General features: G+C 39.3%; 1 protein-coding gene and 1 pseudogene across 6 annotated transcripts in view; both read right to left on the bottom strand.

The window, feature by feature from the left end:
- METTL8 (methyltransferase 8, tRNA N3-cytidine) overlaps nucleotides 1-19128 on the bottom strand; it is a 99488-nt gene that overhangs the window by 48204 nt on the left and 32156 nt on the right. For all 6 annotated transcript variants that reach the window (XR_010341475.1, XR_010341474.1, XM_064373378.1 and 3 more), the window contains exon 2: nucleotides 18058-18212. Coding sequence is in view for 4 of the 6 variants with exons in the window: in XM_064373378.1 (XP_064229448.1) it covers nucleotides 18058-18212 (155 nt within the window). In the remaining 2 variants the exon portion in view is untranslated. The remainder of the gene's footprint in view (nucleotides 1-18057; nucleotides 18213-19128) is intronic.
- LOC105728235 (histone-binding protein RBBP4-like) lies at nucleotides 4711-6149 on the bottom strand (annotated as a pseudogene).

Genomic DNA, 19128 nt, shown 5'->3' on the forward strand with positions numbered 1-19128 from the left:
CTAAAAATACAAAAATTAGCCGGGCATAGTGGGAGGTGACTGTAATCCCAGTTACTCGGAAGGCTGAGGCAGGAGAATCACTTGAACTCGAGGGCAGAGGTTACAGTAAACCAAGATCATGCCATTGCACTCCAACCTGGGCAACAGAGTGAGACTCTGTTTAAAAAAAAAGTAATAATAATAAAATAAAATAATAAAAGCAAAAGTGTATATACATGTAGCACTGATACAAGAATTTCTTAACAAAAATGAGGTCATACTGGAGATACTTCTCTTCAGCTTGCTCTTTTCATTTCATGATGTATCATAGCCATCTCTTGATATCAGTATACATAGATCTCTCATTTTATTAACTGTTACATTATTTTCCAATGTATGGATGTAACTGTCTTTTAAAGGTTTTAATGAGGTGTAACTGACATACACTAAACTGTATTCAAAGTGTAACAACTTGGTGAGTTTTAATACATGTAGACACTTGTGAAACTTTCACCATAATCAAGAAAATGAACATGTCCATCCCCTCAAAGTTTCCTTGTGCCCCTTTGTAATTCCTCCCTCCCACTCCTCCCCTTCTCCCCACCCACCCCCACCACTAGCAACCACTCATCTGCCTTCTGTCTCTACACGTTAGTTAGCATTTTCTAGTACAGTATAAGAAAGCATTGTATGTACTCTTTATTTCTAACTTCTTTCACTCAGCATAATTATTCTGAAATTCATCCATGTTGTGTGTATCAATAAGTAGGTATATGTTTAACTTTTAAAGAAACTGCTAAGTTCCTTGTTAGTATAGTGGTTACTAAACCATTCCAAAATGGTTATACCATTTTATTTTCCCACCAGCAGTGTATGAAAGTTCCAGTTCCTCTACATCCTTATCAACACTTGGTAAGCTCAGTACTTTTAGCTATTCTAATAGGTGTGTAGTGGTATTTCATTGTGTCTTTCATCTGAACTTTTCTAAGGACTAATTATATTTAGCATCTTTTCATGTGCTTATTTACCATCTGTATATCTTTTTTGGTGAAGTATCTTAAAATTTTTTGTTCATTTTTACTGGGTCCTTTGCTTTCTTACTATCGAATTTTGAGAGTTTTACATTTATTCTGATTATGAATCTTTTTAAAAAAAAAGGAACAAACTATTGAGACATGCAGCAATATAGATAAATCTCAAATAATTATGCTAAGAGAGACCAGACAAAAAGATAATACATATTATATTATTCTGTTTATACAAAATATTGGAAAATACAAATGAATCTACAATGCATTCTAGATTCTTTATCCTTCCTTCCTTTTATTTTGCAGGTAAATTCTCCCTGACCCAACCTTTTCTAGAGACCTGCTTATCTTGCCCTGTAAGTTTCATTTCAAAGACTAGACGTTATGTATTTTCTGCATTTTTCTATAGCAGGGGAGAGTCGGGGTACTGATGGACTCCACTGGGCAGTATGACCCTTTATGAGGGTCTGGATCTGCTTTTTGGTTTTGTCAAATGATCCTTTACTAAAATATTTTTCTTGTAGCTTTTAACTAGCTGGGCATTCAACTGCAGCACTGTTGATGTCATCTATGCTGCTATGACAGTAGCAGCAACGAACACTGCAGTACAGACTGAGCAGTCCCCAGGATCTCTTTATAGTTTCAGGGAGCTCTCTGTCCAAAATCATTGACACATCTATCAGGCACTGTCAATGATCTCATTAAAAGTGTTGTTTCCATTATGCTTAACGGTTTTCTGCTTCTTTCTGTTTCTGGGTAGTTCCCTGAGGGCTTTGGCAATGATGGCAGAGGCAGAAGGTACCATCTGAATCTGGGCTTACCTGTCCTGAATGGTCTCTTTCACTGTAATCCTTACCATTCCAGTCATCAGTTGCCTTGGTGGTGTCATCAACTATTTTTAGAGACAGATCCAGGGATCTATCAGGATCTGAACAGACAGGGCACATGTAGCACAACGACATGTGCACCCCATTGGTGCACCTCAGGTCTTACCACTTTGATCTCATTGTGGTTGAAGTTGTGAGGCATATGAAAGCAGCTGGTGTCAACTGAACCTGAATGCAGGATGACTGAAGAAAGTTGCACTTTGGCTTTCTCCAAGTAAAAGCTGAAAAACACGGTCTGCCTTTTTCTCCCCACATTAAGTCCTGTGCTAGGTTCACTTACTTAGTTGGTATGTGCCTATTCCCAAGAAAAGTTTCTGATGGTCTTTGGATAGGTTCCTCAATTCAACATGGTACCCTAAAAAATGGTGAGCCCTCTGGTTTGCTCTGCTGAGACCTCAAATTCTACTGCAGTCAGTAAGAACACTTATTTTCAAGGGTTCTTTTCCAACCTTTGCCAAGGCTGCCTAAGAAACCTTAGGTTTTGCCAGCGGAACTTCTTTCCCTAGTATTGCTTCTAAGAGATACAGTTAGGGTTAAGAGCCACTCAAAACCACACAAGAATCTACAGTTTCTTCTCTGGGTCACTAATTTTCCATGTTTAAGAACTTTTTGGGGTTACTGTTGGAATAGTGCTGCTTGTTTTTACTATTTCTTATTCATTTGGTTGGAGGAAGAATACTCTACTTTTCAGATTCATCCCATCTTCTTTGCCTTGAAGGCTTCAGCTTATTTGTGAAATAGACTAGAGATCCTTTAGAGCAGTGATCTTCTCTTAGTCCACTTTTGTGTATACCATAGAACCTAGCTCAGTGATGGGCACATATCAATATACAAAAAATGCTGGGGATAAAGGATATCACTTCACATTCTATAATAATTAACTCTAAGGATCCTGAGCAACAGAGCCAAATTAATTTTCCTAAATACTTCTTTTATCACATCACTCATCCAGTTTCAAAGTATGAAGTCTCTCTTCCAACTGGGCTGATCTATTTGCTTGGTTTGAATATATCTCTTGTATTTATTCCCAAATCCATATCTTTATTCATACTACCACTTGTCTAAAACATTATCTTCACTATTTAAATACTCCTTATCCTTCAAAGCTCAGGTTAAATTCTACCTGCTCTTCCAACCCTGTCTTAGGAGTCTCTTCCTATCCTGAATTCCTTTGGACTTCACTGTCTTTACACTTATTATAAAGGGCATCCAAATTAGAAAAAAGGAAGTCAGACTGTCACTGTTCACCAATAATATGATTATATACCTAGAAAATCCTAAAGACCCTTCCAAAATGCTCCTAGATCTGATAAATGAATTCAGTAAAGTTTCAGGATACAAAATCAATGTACATAAACCAGAAACACTGCTACACACCAACAATGGCCAAAGTGAGAATCAACTCAAGAACTCAATTCCTTTTATGAAAGTTGCAAAAAAATAAAATACTTAGGAATACATTTAGCCAAGGAGGTGAAAGATCTCTACAAGGAAATCTACAAAACACTGCTGAAATAAATCATAGATGGCACAAATAAATGGAAACACATCCCATGCTCATGGATGGGTAGAATCAATATTGTAAAAATTACCATACTGCCAAAAGCAATCTAGAGATTCAATGCAATTCCCATCAAAATACCATCATCATTCTTCATAGAAATAGGAAAAACAATCCTTAACATTTATATAGAACCAAAAAAGAGCCTATAGAGCCAAAGCAACACTAAGCAAAAATAACAAATCTGAAGGCATCATATTACCCAACTTCAAACTATACTATCAGGCTTTAGTTACCAAAACAGCATAGTGCTGGTATAAAAATAGGCATATAGACCAATGGAACAGAACATAGAACTCAGAAATAAAGCCAATACTTACAGCCAACTAATCTTCAACAAAATATACAAAAACGTGAACTAGGGAAAGGACACTCCATTTAATAAATGGTCCTGGGATAACAGACAAGCCACATATAGAAGAATGAAACTGGACCCTCATCTCTTACCTTAAGCAAAAATCAACCCAAGATGGATCAAAGATTTATTTATTTATTTATTTTAATGTAGAAAAGCAATTTATTCCATTTTAAGCACTTACACAGTTAGTCATGGAGAGTAACAGACCTGCTGGTGAAACAGGTCACCCAAAATGGAGATGGCATCAAACTAGTGGTCATAGACTAACTCCTAAAAAAAAAAGCAACTTTTATCAAGGATTAATTTAATTTTTAAAACAAATATGAGTTATTGATTCACTCTTCTCAACCTGACAGTCTACCTGTGCTATAACTGTCAGGTAAAAACATAGATCTTTACAACTTGGTGGTCCCAAGTTAAAAAAAAAAAAAAAAAAACACCATTTCACAGAAAGGAAAGAAACAACATGAAAACAGCTCAAGAAATACACTAATGAGCAAAGATATATGGGGAAAGAGGAACGTGTAGTTTTGACTTAACTGAAGAAACCAAAAGGAAACTAGTCTATGTATGAAAATGTGCATCCTGCAAAGTCAGGTGTCAAGATTTGAGTAGGAATCTATATGACTTGAATCTCCCCTATTTCCTGAATAAAAGTGACAAGTTTCAGTATTTATACTTCACGGCTCAGACACCTACCTCATTTGGCTCTATTCCTTATTCATTCTAGCCTTTACTTAAATGAGTCTGAAAAACTTGGGGATATAGCATAAGAAAAATAATCACATATAATATTCCCCTTTCTGTAGATACTTTAGACCTGGGTTTGTTACTAGAAAATTCCTGAAGAAAATTTCAATGTAAGCCTGTGGCTTTGCTGAATCAAGCCCCCCTCCACCATTAATATTTAGAAAACAGCCACTGTTTGGGCTAATAGCATTACTGGTGGTACCTATTATATAGAGGGATAGCTGAACAAAGTCTGTGTCTCAAAACCAGTGTTAAATCACTCTCAGGGTTGAGAAGAAAAAAGGGGAGTCTAAAATCACAAGAAGTAAAGACATAGATATCTAGGACCCTTGTCCTTCTGGATCCACACTTCCTTCAGGGTCTTCATCGTTATAAATGTTCTCTGCCATTTGCCACACTTGCATGGTATTATCTTCTGATACAGAACACATCACCCAAGGCTCATTGGGATTCTAGGAGAAATCAGGTATCTTGGCAGTATGACCACCATGAATAAACAACAACTCTGGTGGCCTGTCTTCTGCATCTTCTGAGGATTGTTCTTCTCCAATTTTACTTAAATCCCAGACATTCAGTCTGCGATCTGTACCACTGGAAGCCAAAATGGTCTCATTGTGAGGTGACCACTGAACCTGGAATATTTCATCCTTATGTGATTCAAAGGAATGCAACTTAAGTTTCAGATTTCTCAGATCCCACAAAGCAACAGTCTTGTCAGCTGATCCTGTGGCAAGAATGAACTCACTATAAGGATTGAAAGAGAGGCAGTTCACTTCAGCAGTGTGAGCGTCAACTGAGTGGCTTGGTTTGGAAGTATTGTTTGAATGCGTATCCCAAATCATAAGTTTCTGATCATCAGCCACTGACCCAAACAGATGCCAGGAAACATCTTCTACTACTGCTGTATGTGCTCTGTAAAGACGGTCTTCACATCCACCACTTTTCCCTCCTTTGGAACGGCACTGATGTCCCACAGGCAGATGGTGTGGTCATCTGAAGCACTAAGCAAGTGCCCACTGAGATTTGGGTTCCAAGAAAGTCCATAGCCTTCCTTCTGATGTTCATGGAGACGCAAATCTGGGTTGCATTCTCCAGAAGGATCTGGTTTAGAAGGATGTTTTGTATAGTCAAAGACAAGAACATCACTGGAAGGAGTCTTTGTTGCAATGATACAAGGGTTCTGGGGCATATAAGGAGCCCTGTTTACTTCTCCTTCATGGTTGATCTTGATTTCTATTTCAATTTTTCCATTAACTGAACCAAAACCTCCAAACTCTCCTTTCTCACTGTCGTAGTGTGATGCATCAAACTGAGCATCATCATTAGGGAGTTGCACACTGGCTATCAACAAGATGGTTTTGTTCATCTGATGTGTGTGTCCCCAGCACAAGTCGATGAATGCTGAAATCTTTCCCTTCTGGTCTGGTTACATCTGGAAGCCACTGGGCAGTTAGGCTGGGCCACTCCAGAGCATAGGTCATCACCAAATCATAAAGAAAAGGAGTGTTCTTTTTCCATATTTTGTACTCCTGGTTGATCACTCATTCTTCCACTGCATCGCCGAAGGCTGCTTCCTTGTTGGCCATGGCGAGCAAGTGAGCTGGAGGAATCCTGGGGTCGAGTGTTGCAGGAAGGCAGGGAGGCTGCAAGCACTTGCTCTATGCGCGGGGCTTCTATTGTTTCTAAAGATTTAAATCTAAGACTTGAAACCATAAAAATCCTAGAAGATAACATTGGAAAAACTCTTCTAGACATTGGCTTAGGCAACGAATTCAAGACTAAGACCCCAAAAGCAAGTGCAACAAAAACAAAAATAAATAAATGGTACCCAGTTAAACTAAAAGCCGTCTGCAAAGCAAAAGAAATAATCAGCAGAATAAACAGACAACCCACAGAGTGGGAGAAAATATTTGCAAACTATGTATCTGACAATGGACTAATATCCAGAATCTACAAGGAACTCAAACAAATCAGCAAGAAATAAAGCAAATAATCCCATCAAAAAGTGGGCAAAGGACATGCATAGACAATTCTCAAAAGAAGATGTACAAACAGTCAATAAACATATGAAAAAAATGTTCAACATCACTAGTTATCAGGGAAATGCAAGTGAAAACCACAATGAGATACCACCTTACTTCTGCAAGAATGGCCATAAAAAAATAAAAAATCATAGATGTTGGCATGTATGTGGTCAAAAGGAAACACTTTTACACTGCTGGTGGGAATGTAAACTAGTACAATCACTATGGAAAACAGTATGGAGATTCCTTAAAGAAGTAAAAGCAGAACTACCATTTGATCCAGCAATCCAACTACTGGGTATCTCCCAAAAGAAAAGAAGTCATTATATGGAAAACAAAAAACAAACACCACACATGCATGTTTATAGCAGCACAATTTGTAATTGCAAAAATATGGAACCAATCTAAATGCCCATCAACCAACAAGTGGATAAAGAAAATGTAGTATATACACACTATGGAATACTACCCAGCCACAAAATGGAATAAAATAACAGCCTTTGCAGCAACTTGGATAGAACTGGAGACCATTATTCTAAGTGAAGTAACTCAGGAATGGAAAACCAAATATCATGTGTTCTCCCTTATAAGTGGGAGCTAAGCTGTGAGGATGCAAAGGCATAAGAATGACAGAATTGACTTTGGGGACTCAGGAAGAAGGGTGGGAGGGGCGTGAGGGATACAAGACTCCATATTAGGTACAGTGAACATTGCTCAGGTGACAGGCGTACCAAAATCTCAGAAATCACCACTAAAGAACATATCCATATAACAAAAAACCACATGTTCTCCAGAAATTACTGAAATAAAATTAAGAAAAAAAAAAAACTTCCTGAGATTCACATAGCTGTTTAGATTCAGATTTTTTTTAAAAAAATTCTGAAGTCCATGATTTAGCCACTGTATTAGCTTTCAGTGTAGAGAAAGGCAAATCAAAACCACAATGAGATATCATCTCATGCCAGTCAGAATGGCTTTTTTTTTTTTAGATGGAGTTTCGCTCTGGTTGTCCAGGCTGGAGTGCAATGGCATGATCTTGGCTCACCGCAACCTCTACTTCCGGGTTCAAGTGATTCTTCTGCCTCAGCCTCCTGAGTAGCTGTGATTACAGCCATGAACTACAACACCCAGCTAATTTTTATTTTTAGTAGAGACGGGGTTTCTACATGTTGGTCAGGCTGATCTCGAACTTCCAACCTCAGGTGATCCACGTGCCTTGGCTTCCCAAAGTGCTGAGATTACAGGTGTGAGCCACTGCGCCCAGCCAGAATCGTGATTATTAAAAAGGAAACAACAGATTCTGGTGAGGCTGTGGAGAAATAGCAAGGCTTTTTTTTTTTTTTTTTGAGACAGAGTCTCACTTTGTCATCAGTCTGGAGTGCAGTGGCACGATCTCGGCTCACTGCAACCTCTGCCTCCCTGGTTCAAGCGATTGTCCTGCCTCAGCCTCCCAAGTAGCTGGGACTATAGGCATGTGTCACCATGCCCAGCTAATTTTTTTGTGTTTTTAGTAGAGATGGGGTTTCACTATGTTGGCCAGGATGGTCTAGACCTTGTGATCCGCCCACCTCAGACTCTCAAAGTGCTGGGATTACAGGTGTGAGCCACTATGCCTGCCCAGGAATGCTTTTACACTGTTGGTGGGCATGTAAATTAGTTCAACCATTATGGAAGATAATGTGGTCATTCCTTAAGGATCTAGAACCAGAAATACCATTTGACCCAGCAATCGCATTACTGGGTATGTACCCAAAGGAATATAAATCATACTACTATAAAGACACAGGCACACATATGTTTATTGCAGCACTATTTACAATAGCAAAGACATGGAACCAATCCAAATGTCCATCAATGATAGACTGAATAAAGAGAATGTGGTACATATACATCTTGGAATACTATGCAGCCATAAAAGGAATGAGATCATGTCCTTTGCAGGGACATGAATGAAGCTGGAAGCCATCATCCTCAGCAAACTAACACAGGAACAGAAAACCAAACACCTCATGTTCTCACTCATAAGTAGTAGTTGAACAATGAGAACACATGGACACAGGAGGGAACAATGACACACAGGAGTCTGTTGGGGCATGGAGGGCAAGGGGAGAGAGAGCTTTAGGACAAATACCTAACGCATGCAGGGCCTAAAACCTAGATGATGAGTTGATAGGTGCAGCAAACCACCATGGCACATGTATACCTATGTAACAAACCTGTATATTCTGCACATGTGTCCTGGAAATCAAAGTAAAATAAAAAAGAAAGAAAGAAAGAAAGAAAAGAAAAAGAAAGAAAGAAAGAAAAAAAGAAAAGAAAACTACAAAAAACCCACATCTGGGTCAGGTGCAGTGGCTCATGCCTATAATCCCAGCACTTTGGGAGGCCAAGGCGGGTGGATCACCTGAGGTCAGGAGTTCAAGACCAGCCTGGCCAACATGGCAAAACTCCATCTCTACTAAAAATACAAAAAATTAGCCAGGTATGGTGGCAGGCGCCTGTAATCCCAGCTACTTGGGAGGCTGAGGCAGGAGAATCGCTTGAACCCAAGAGGCAGAGACTGCAGTGAGCTGAGATCGAGACATTGCACTCCAGCCTGGAAGACAGAGTGAGACTCCATCTCAAAAAACAACAACAACAACAACAACAAACCCCCAAAACAATAACAACAAAGCACACCTGTATTGAGCATGTCAAAAACAAAAAGAACTATGTATGAAACAGGGCAAGAGGAATCAGATGATAAGTACAATTATTATATAAGGAAAATTACATAATGAAGAAATCTTTATTGAGATTCTGGAAACTATTATTTAAGTGGGTTACATAATGGAAGTCATGTTGCAACACACAGGTCTTACCTTGGATCTACAGAGAACGTCTTAGCTCAGTGCTTTTTAAACTAAAGGTCATAAACCTTGGTGAGTCATGAAATCAATTTAGTTAGTCTAAGCAACCCTTGAAAAAGCAATAGACACAGTAGAATAGAATAAATGGAAAATACTGGTCCACACTGTACATGGTAAAAACTGTATTGGAAACTTTTATTCCGTTTTATATATATGCATAGGTTATGTACAAATGCGCTGTTCCATGATGGAAAGTGTTTCTTACCGTGGAGCATGCCAATGGCCTAGCTGATGTAGTCATGCAATACAAGTGCTTAGTGCTTCCTTATAAATGGCTGAGATCCTTGGGAAGTTCCTATATGCTTAAACCAAGAACAGTGTGGAATAAGGAATAATTTTTCCAAGTAACTGTGTAAGTTGCTGTATATAGACAGATCTCTGGGCCATGTCTCAAAAGCATTTTGAACATCGTTTCCTGTCAGCACCCTCCAAAATTGATAAAGGTACTAAGTATAATTAAAAGACAATAGGCAGAATATAAAATGGTTCAGTCACTATGGAAAAGAGTTTGAGTTTCTCAAAAACTTAAACACAGAATTACCATATAACCCTTCAATTCCACTCCTGGGTATATATTCCAAAGAAACGAAAGCAGAGATCCAAACAAGAACATAGTTCACCCATGTTCATAGCAGCACTATTCACAAGAGGCAAAATGGGAGAACAGCTCAAATGTCTATCAGTAGATGAATGAATAAACCAACTGTGATTTATCATTCAGCCATAAAAAGAACAAAGTGCCAATACATGCTACGAGGTATAGGAACCTCTAAGACATTATGCTAAGTGAAAGTAGCCAGACATAAAAGGTCACATTGTATGATTCCATATCTATGAAATATCCAGAATGGCTGGGTGCAGAGAGGCTCACATCTGTAATCCCAGCACATTGGGAGGCCGAGACAGGTGGATCACTTGAGCCCACGAGTTAAAGACCAGCATGGGCAACATGGCAAAACCCCATCTATACTAAAAATATAAAAAGTTAGCCAGGCATGGTGGCACATGCCTGTAGTTCCAGCTACCTGGGAGGCTGAGGTGGGAGTATCACTTGAGCCCAGGAGGTTGAGGCTGCAGTGAGCTATGACTATGCCACTGCACTCCCATCTGGGCAACAGAGCAAGACCCTGTCTCAAACAAACAAAAAATGTAAGACTAGACCAACTGTGGTGGCTCATTCCTGTGATCTCGGCATTTTAGGAGGCTGAGTCAGGAGGATTGCTTCAGCCCAGGAGTTCAAGACCAGTCTGGGCAACATAGCAAGACCTCATCTCCACAAAAAATAAAAAATTAGCCAGGCATGGTAGCACAGACCTGTAATCTCAGCTACTTGGGGGGCTAAGGCAGGAGGATCACTTGGGCCAAGGAGGTGAAAGCTACAATTAGCCGTGATTGTGCCACTGCACTCCAGTCTGGTGACAGAGTGAGATGCTGTCTTTAAATTATTTATTTATTTATTTATTTATTTAGTAAGTAAGTAAAACACTATAAGCAGATATAAGTACTAATAATACAAATATCCAGAATCTGGAAGACAAAACTTTCTCAGGATATTAGAAACTAAATTAAAAAGGGTATCTTTATTTTTTCTTAAATTTTTTTTTTTTTTTAAATATGGTCATATAGAGGGTAAATCATCCTTACAAACCAAAGGCTAAATGGAAAAATGAACTGTAGATAATTCTGAGCAACACCTCTGAGAGAAAACTGGCATGTACTTTTCTAGAAACATCTTTAAAGAAATCAAATTCGGACATTGGGGCGGGGAGACAAAAAAAAATCAAATTCAGGCTGGGTGCAGTGGTTCATGACTGTAATCCCAGCACTTTGGGAGTCCAAGGCAGGAGGACTGCTTGAGGCCAGGAGTCTAAGACCAGCCTGAGCAACATGGCAAGACCCCTCCTCTACACACACATACACACACACACACACACACACACTAAAAAATTAGCCATATGGTGCCATTGTGCCTCAGCCTGGGTGACAGGGCAAGACTCTATCTCAAAAATAAAATAAAATAAAATAAAATAAAATTCAGCAAGAGAGGAAACACTATTCTTAAATATAAAGGAGAAAATATGGAAGAAAACAAAAACTTTTGAACAGAATTTTGGACTTGAAGGATGGGGAGAACAAACCAGTTTTTGTTTAATTTACAAATCTCTTTAAGGAAAAAAAAAAAAAAAGAAAAAAGGTGTGTGGGAAGATAATGTGAATCAACTACCTTCCTCTTCCCTGGGTGAAACAATTTTTATTACTCCTATTACAATATGTATCTGTGTTGGTAGGGAGTTCACCACAGGTGGCCAGTGCAGACTGGCCAACCCCCTTAGGGGGTATGCTATGGTGCTGGATGGCTGTCTAGACTAGATCAATGTTTTTCAAACTGAATAACAGGGGGCCTCTAGGCACTACAGTAAGTGAAGAGAAGTGGGAGAGGAAAAGGAAGTCGTGCTGATAATGCTCCAGGCCTCTATGCCTACTTCATTCAGGGAAGGTTTGCTTTTACCTTTTTAATCCTAGGATTCCATGTTAAAGCTTTATTTGAAAAAAGTTCTGTTGCTAAAGAAAAGTATAAAAACCACTGGACTGGATCAAGGGTTCCCAAACCTAGCTCCTCAATAGAATTACTAAAAGAGCTTTTTCAAGTTAGAAATTCCTGGGCCATACCTCTAGACCTACTGAAATAGTAACTCCCTGAAGGATTCTCGTGCAGCCAGCCCAAAGCTAGTCTGTGTTTGAGAAGCGCTAGACCAGATGATCCTTGCTTTCCTGAGAGTCTATGACAAAACAGCTCAGGCAAGAGAGCAGGTGGTAGCAGATGGAAAAAGAGAATATAGTTAGCTAAATCACTAGGGTCTAATGAAGAAATCAAAAAAGTTGGTAAATGAGGAGCTTGCCTAAGATCAGAAGTTGCTCTGGAGATTTAATTGCCCCCATTTCATCTTATAGCCTGTGATAACTATCCATATCGGTGATGGTAGTCAACATGGTTTAATGGAGCAGCTGTCCAAAAAAGTATAATGTGAACTACATATGTAGTTTTAAAATTTCTAGTAGCCATGATAAAGAAAAGTGAAAATAAAGAGGTGAAATTAATTTTAAAAATACATTTTATTTACGCCAGCTACAGTGGCTCATGCCTGTAATCTTGGCACTCTGGGAGTCCGAGGTGGGCAGATCACCTGAGGTCATGAGTTTGAGACTAGCCTGGCCAACATGGCAAAACCCTGTCTCTACAAAAAATACAAAAATTAGCTGGGCATGGTGGCAATAAATGATACCGAAGTGGGGAAGGGAAGTGCTGGGTAGAGGAGGACATGGTCCCTGGTTAGGGCTACACCCACACAGACCTAGGTGAGGATAGGCATTTCCTGCCCAAATGTTGCATTTCCCAAGACTGCCCTGGCCTGCCATGCCCCAATCCTATGCCTATAAAACCCCGAGACCCCAGCAGGCAGAAACACGAGCGGCTGGACATTGAGAGAAGCACATCAGCAGGCACCCGTACACTGGCAAGCCACCGACCAGCAGAATGATGCAAAGTTTGGCCAGGGCAGTCTATGGAGAGTCCAGTCCACCAAGTGTCTCTACTCCAGAGGAAAACCATCTCCCTTCTGGCTCCCCCAACTGCTGAGAGCTACTTCCCCTCAATAAAACCTTCCACTCATTCTCCAAGATCACATGTGATCTGATTCTTCCAGTACGCCAAGGCAAGAACCCCGGGATACAGAAAGCCCTCTATCTATGATAAAGCAGGGGTCTTGATTGAGCTGACTAATACAAACTGCCTAAGGATGGCTAAACTAAAAGAGCACCCTGTAACACATGACCACTGGGGCTTCAGGAGCTGTAAACATTTACCCCTAGATACTGCCATGGGGTCAGAGCCCTACAGCCTGCCTGTCTGTATGCTCCCCTAGAGATTTGAGCAGCAGGGCACTGAAGAAGCGAGCCACACCCTGACTGCATGCCCTGCGAAGGGGACATGGGAACATTTCCCATTTCAGTGGTGCATGCTTATAATTCCAGCTACTCAGGAGGCTAAGGCAGGAGAATTGCTTGAACCTGGAAAGCAGAGGTTGCAATGAGCTGAGGTTGCATCATTGCACTCCTGCCTGGGTGACAGAGTGAGATTGTTTAAAAAAAATATATATATATACACACACACACAGACACACACACATATATATGTGTGTATATATATATGTGTGTGTGCATATATAAAATTTAACAGCATATATCCAAATATCCACCCATTTTAATGTATAATTCAATATAAAAATTATTAATGAGATTGTTTACCTTATTTTTTGTACTAAGTTTTTAAAATCTTACAGCACATCTAAATTCAACCCAGTTAGTAATGTATTTCAAGTGCTCAATAACCACATGTGGCCAGTGGCTACCATACTGTACAGTGTAGAACTAAGTAATTAAAAAGTCAATGTATTCCCTTTCAAAATTGAGATTCAGTTGCAATAAAAACATAAAAAGCCCATGAATCACTTTTCTAGCTCCAGAGATGCTGTTCCAGAGGCTAGTCTGATAACAATTTTGTCTGCAGATTTATACCCAACTTGACTTCTTTAGCTCTGACCACTCTCCCTTTTCCCAGCAGCAGTGTCTATGTGCTGGACATTCATACCTGAATGTCCTGCTCACAAAGCCTATTCAAAATGTCTAAATGCCATCTTTCTTCCAAAATAAAACAAATAAATTTACCTCTTGATTTTCCTATTTCTATCAGTTACTTAAGATCAAAACTTCAGAGTCAACTTCTTCCTTTTCCTTTATTCTGCACAAGCACCAAGTTCTATTTATTCTTCTGTCATGATCTCTTGCTCACTGGCCCTTTCCTGCTTCTAATTCTCCCTGCTGATCAGTCTAGTATGGTGTTACCAAATACATACACTTAATACACTAAGTATAATGTCATTTATCTTCAGTGGCTCTATAATGCCTTATACTTCAGCTATGAATTCAGGACCATGCACAATCTTAAACCTACCCCTCTCCCTCATCTGGCCTATGTCATTACAACCTTATCTTTCACCAGTCTCCTAGAAAAGCCTTTCTTAAGGCAAACTATCCTGTGCCCTGTCTCCTGAAAATACCTAACATTTCCTCATCTCAGTGCTTTATGATTTTCTATCTACCTAGAATGCCTTTATTTCAGTTTACCTAGTCAAAACATTAATTCAACAAATATTTGTGTGTCAGGCATTGTGCTATGTACTGAAGGCAATATAAATAGAGGCATACCTTGTATAATTGTGCTTTGCATTATCACTCTTTACAGTTACTGCATTTTTTACAAATTGAAGGTTTGTGGCAATCTTGCATTGAGCAAGTCTATCAGCACCATTTTTCCAATAGCTTGTGCTCACTTCATGTCTCTGTTACATTTTGGTAATTCTTGTAATATTTCCAACTGTTTCATTATTATTATATCTGTTATGATCTGTGATCAGTGATCTTTGATGTTACTATTGTAATGGTTTTAGAGCACCATGAACTACACCCATATAAAACAGCAAACTTAATCCATAAACATTACGTGTGTTCTGACTGCTCCACTGACCTGGCTTTCCCTGTCTCATTCCCTCTCCTCAGGCTCCCCTATTCCCTGAGACACAAAAATATTGAAATGAGATCAGTTGTTACCCTACAATGGCCTCTATGTGTTCAAGTGAAAGGAAGAGTTATATATCTCTCACTTTAAAGCAAAAGCTAGAAAAGATTAAGATTAGTAAGGAAGGCCGATTGTAAGCTGAGACAGGCCAAAACCTATGCCTCTTGCACCAGTCAAGTTGTGAAACGCAAAGGAAAGTTCTTAAAGGAAATTAAAGATGCTACTCCAGGCTGAGTGCAGTGGTTCATGCCTGTAATCCCAGCACTTTGGAAGCCTGGGCTGGGAAGACCACTTGAGCTCAGGAGTTCAAGACCAGCTTGGGCAACATGGTGAAACCCCATCTCTGTAAAAAAAATACAAAAATTAGCCAGGCATGGTGGTGTATGCCTATAGTCCCAGCTACTTGGGAGGCTGAGGCCATAGAATCACTTGACCCAGGAGGTTGAGGCTGCAGTGAACTGTGACTGCACCACTGCACTCCAGCTTGGGTGACAGTCTCCCTCTCAAAAAAAAAAAAAAGATGCTACTCCAGTGAATACAGAATGAAAAGAAAGTGAAATAGTATTGCTGATATGGAGAAAGTTTTAGCGGTCTGCGTAAAAGATAAAACCAGTCACAATATTCCCATAAACCAAAGCCTAATCCAGAACAAGGCCCTAACTTTCTTTGATTCTATGAAGGCTCAGAGAGATGATGTAGCTGCAGAAGAAAAGTGAAGCTAGTGGAGGTTGGTTCATAAGGTTTAAGGAAAGAAGCCATCTCCATAGCATAAAAGTGCAAAGCAAAGCAGTAAGTGCTGATGGAGAAGCTGTAGCATCAAGTTATCGAGAAGATCCAGCTAAGATCACTGATGAAGGTGGTTACACTAAAAAACAAATTTTCAGTGTAAATAAAACAGCTTTCTATTGGAAGATGTCATCTAAGTCTTTTATGGCCAGAAAGGAGAAGTCAATGCCTGGCTTCAAAGCTTCAAAGGCTGATTCTCTGGTTAGGCGTTAATGCAGTTGGTGACTTTAAGCTGAATCCAGTGTTTATTTACCATTCCAAAATCCTAGGGCCCTTAAAAATTATGTGGAATCTACTCTGCCTGTACTCTGTAAATGAAAAAACAAAGCCTGGATGACAATACATTTGTTTATAGCATGGTTTACTGAATGTTTTAAGCCTACTGTTGAGACCTAATGCTCAGAAAAAGGAATTGCAAAATACTACTGCTCACTGACAATATACCTTGTCACCCCAGAGTTTGATGGAAATGTGTAAGGGTATCAATGTTGTTTTCATGCCTAACAAAATATCTGTTCTGCAGCCCTTGGATCAAGGAGTAATTTCAACTTTCAAGGCTTATTTAGGAACTACATTTCATAAAGCTATAGCTGCCATAAATAGTAATTCCTCTAATGGATTTGGGCAAAGTGAACTGAAAACATTCTGGAAAGGATTCACCAATCTACATGCCATTAAGAACATTTGTGATTCATGGGAGGAGGTCAAAATAATAACATCAATAGGATTTTGGAAGAAGTTGATTCTAACCCTCATGGATGACTCTGAGGGGTTCAAGACTTCAGTGGAAAAAGTAACTGCAGATATGGTGGAAACAGCAAGAGAATTAGAATTAAAAGTGGGGCCTAAAGATGTGACTGAATTGCTGCAATCTCATGATAAAACTTGAACAGATGAGGAGTTCCTCTGTAGGAATGAGCAAAGAAAGTAGTTTCTTGAGATGGAATCTACTGGAGGTAAAGACACTGTGTATATTGTGGAAATTATAACAAAGGATATTTAGAATATTACATATACTTAGTTGATAAAACAGTGGCAGGATCCGAGAGGACTGACTTATTTTGAAAGTTCTACTGTAGGTAAAATGCTATCAAACAGCATCACATGCTACAGAAAAATCTTTCATGAAAGGAAGTGTCAGCTGATGAGGCAAACTCCATTGTTTTCTTAAGAAACTGCCATAGCCACTCCAAGCACCACCCTGATCAGTCAGCAGCCATCCACACTGAGGTAAGACCCTCTGCCAACAAAAAGATTATGACTCACTGAAGGCTCAGATGACTGTTAACATTTTTTAGCAACAAATTACCTTTTAATTAAGTTTGTATATTGGTTTCTTAGACATAATGCTATTGTACACTTAAGAGACTACAGCATAGTGTAAACATAACTTTTATGTGCACTGGGAAACCAAAAAATGTGTGTGACTCACTTTATTGCAGTATTTGCTTTATTGCAGTGGTCTCAACAAACCCCACAACATTTCTGAGGTATGCCTGTATGTAATCCTAATCTCAGTTTTCCCTCACTTCAAGAAATCTTCCTGACTATGCCCAAACAGAAGTGGTTTTGCATTACTGAGTTGTTCTCATATGGCATATAGCCTGTAACACTCACTGAGCACTCACAACTTACTGCCTTATATGGGTAATTATCAGCTTTTTCTATAAATACCTATCTTTCCAAATAGTGTGGATTTCCTAAAAGCATGGACAAGAATCATATCAATGTGATCTCCTTGGTGCTCAGTAAGCTACAGGTGCCAACACATATTTGCCAGTTGACAAGCATGAAAAAGAGGGAAAGGACTGTGGAGCAGGAGGAGGGCCTCACCTAGGAAAGAGTCCTCACCCCTACCCATTGACAGCTGGCAAATCAGGATCAGAGGTAAGCATGAAGGACCTACAAGAACTCCAAAGCTACAAAAAGCACATGGGAAGTTTCACTTTTCCAATTCCATTTGCAATGAAATTCAGAATCAGCAACACTTAAGTCAGGACTGGTTACCCTAGCTTTTGGACCTCTACAACATGAGTTAGGTCATCAGCTTTAAAAATCCTTTCTTAGTTCTAAATGAAAATAATACCACTGGTGATACTTAAGAAACACACATAATATAAGGCTTAAAAAGAAAACTCACCACATGTTGTGTTCCAAAACTTTGGCTGGGTCAGTTAAAATCCTTGATCCCAGAGGGGCCACTGGGTGGTAACCACTTTGGTATCTCTGTGGCACCTTTCCTAGCCTTAGACAAGAAGTGGAATTTCTCCAAATCATATTCATCCTAAGCAGCACCTGCAAAGTTATAAATGATTAATTAGTCAACATAGATTAAACGGTATATTGTTTATCTAATAACAAAAATCTGGTTCTGAAGCACATGAAAACTAGAAACTTTTTAATGAAAGATGAGTGTAATAGCTTCTCTCCTGAAGTATATTCAGGCCAAGAGATGGGAAAGAAATATTTAGGGTGGGCAACACTGGCTAGAATTTTTTTGAAAGCCATAGTGTTGACCAACTTTGCTTTGTTAAATATTTTATTTGCTTATTTAATTTTTAGCACATGACCAAAGCATGTAAGTCCAAAATCTGAATTTTGTGTACTAAAGAGAGTTTTTTTTTAAGTAATTTTATTTTGAGGGTATAATTCTAAGAAAACATATTTCTAGGAAATATTTTGTGACCACTAGACCAAAATCCCAAGTGTGGCAGAAGAATTAGAAAACAAACCTACAAATCTCATTCTCTGTGCTGAACTAAATAATCTGAAAATCAGGCAAATAAATAAATATTATACTAAGAATTTTAGCAATTCTTAATTCTAACAATCCTGTATACATGTATTTCTAAGAACAGTCAGTAATACGGATGCAAAATAGATTTCCCTGAACAAAATGCATGCTTTGCTGGGCACAGTGGCTCACACCTATAATCCCAGTACTTTGGGAGGCCGAGGCGGGTGGATCACTTGAGGTCAGGAGTTTGAGACCAGCCTGGCCAACGTAGGAAAATCCCATCACTACTAAAAATACAAAAAAAGTCTGGGTGAGATGGTGAGCTCCTGTAATCCCAGGTACTTGGGGGCTGAGGCAAGAGAATCACTTGAACCCAGGAGTTAGAGATTGAAGTGAGCCGAGATGGTGTCACTGCACTCCAGCCTGGGCAACAGAATGAGACTCTGTCTCAAAACAAAACAAAACAAAACAAAA

Source organism: Aotus nancymaae, unplaced genomic scaffold, assembly GCF_030222135.1.
Source record: "Aotus nancymaae isolate 86718 unplaced genomic scaffold, 86718_ANA_hifiasm-v0.15.2.pri h1tg000008l, whole genome shotgun sequence".
NCBI lineage: Eukaryota > Metazoa > Chordata > Mammalia > Primates > Aotidae > Aotus > Aotus nancymaae.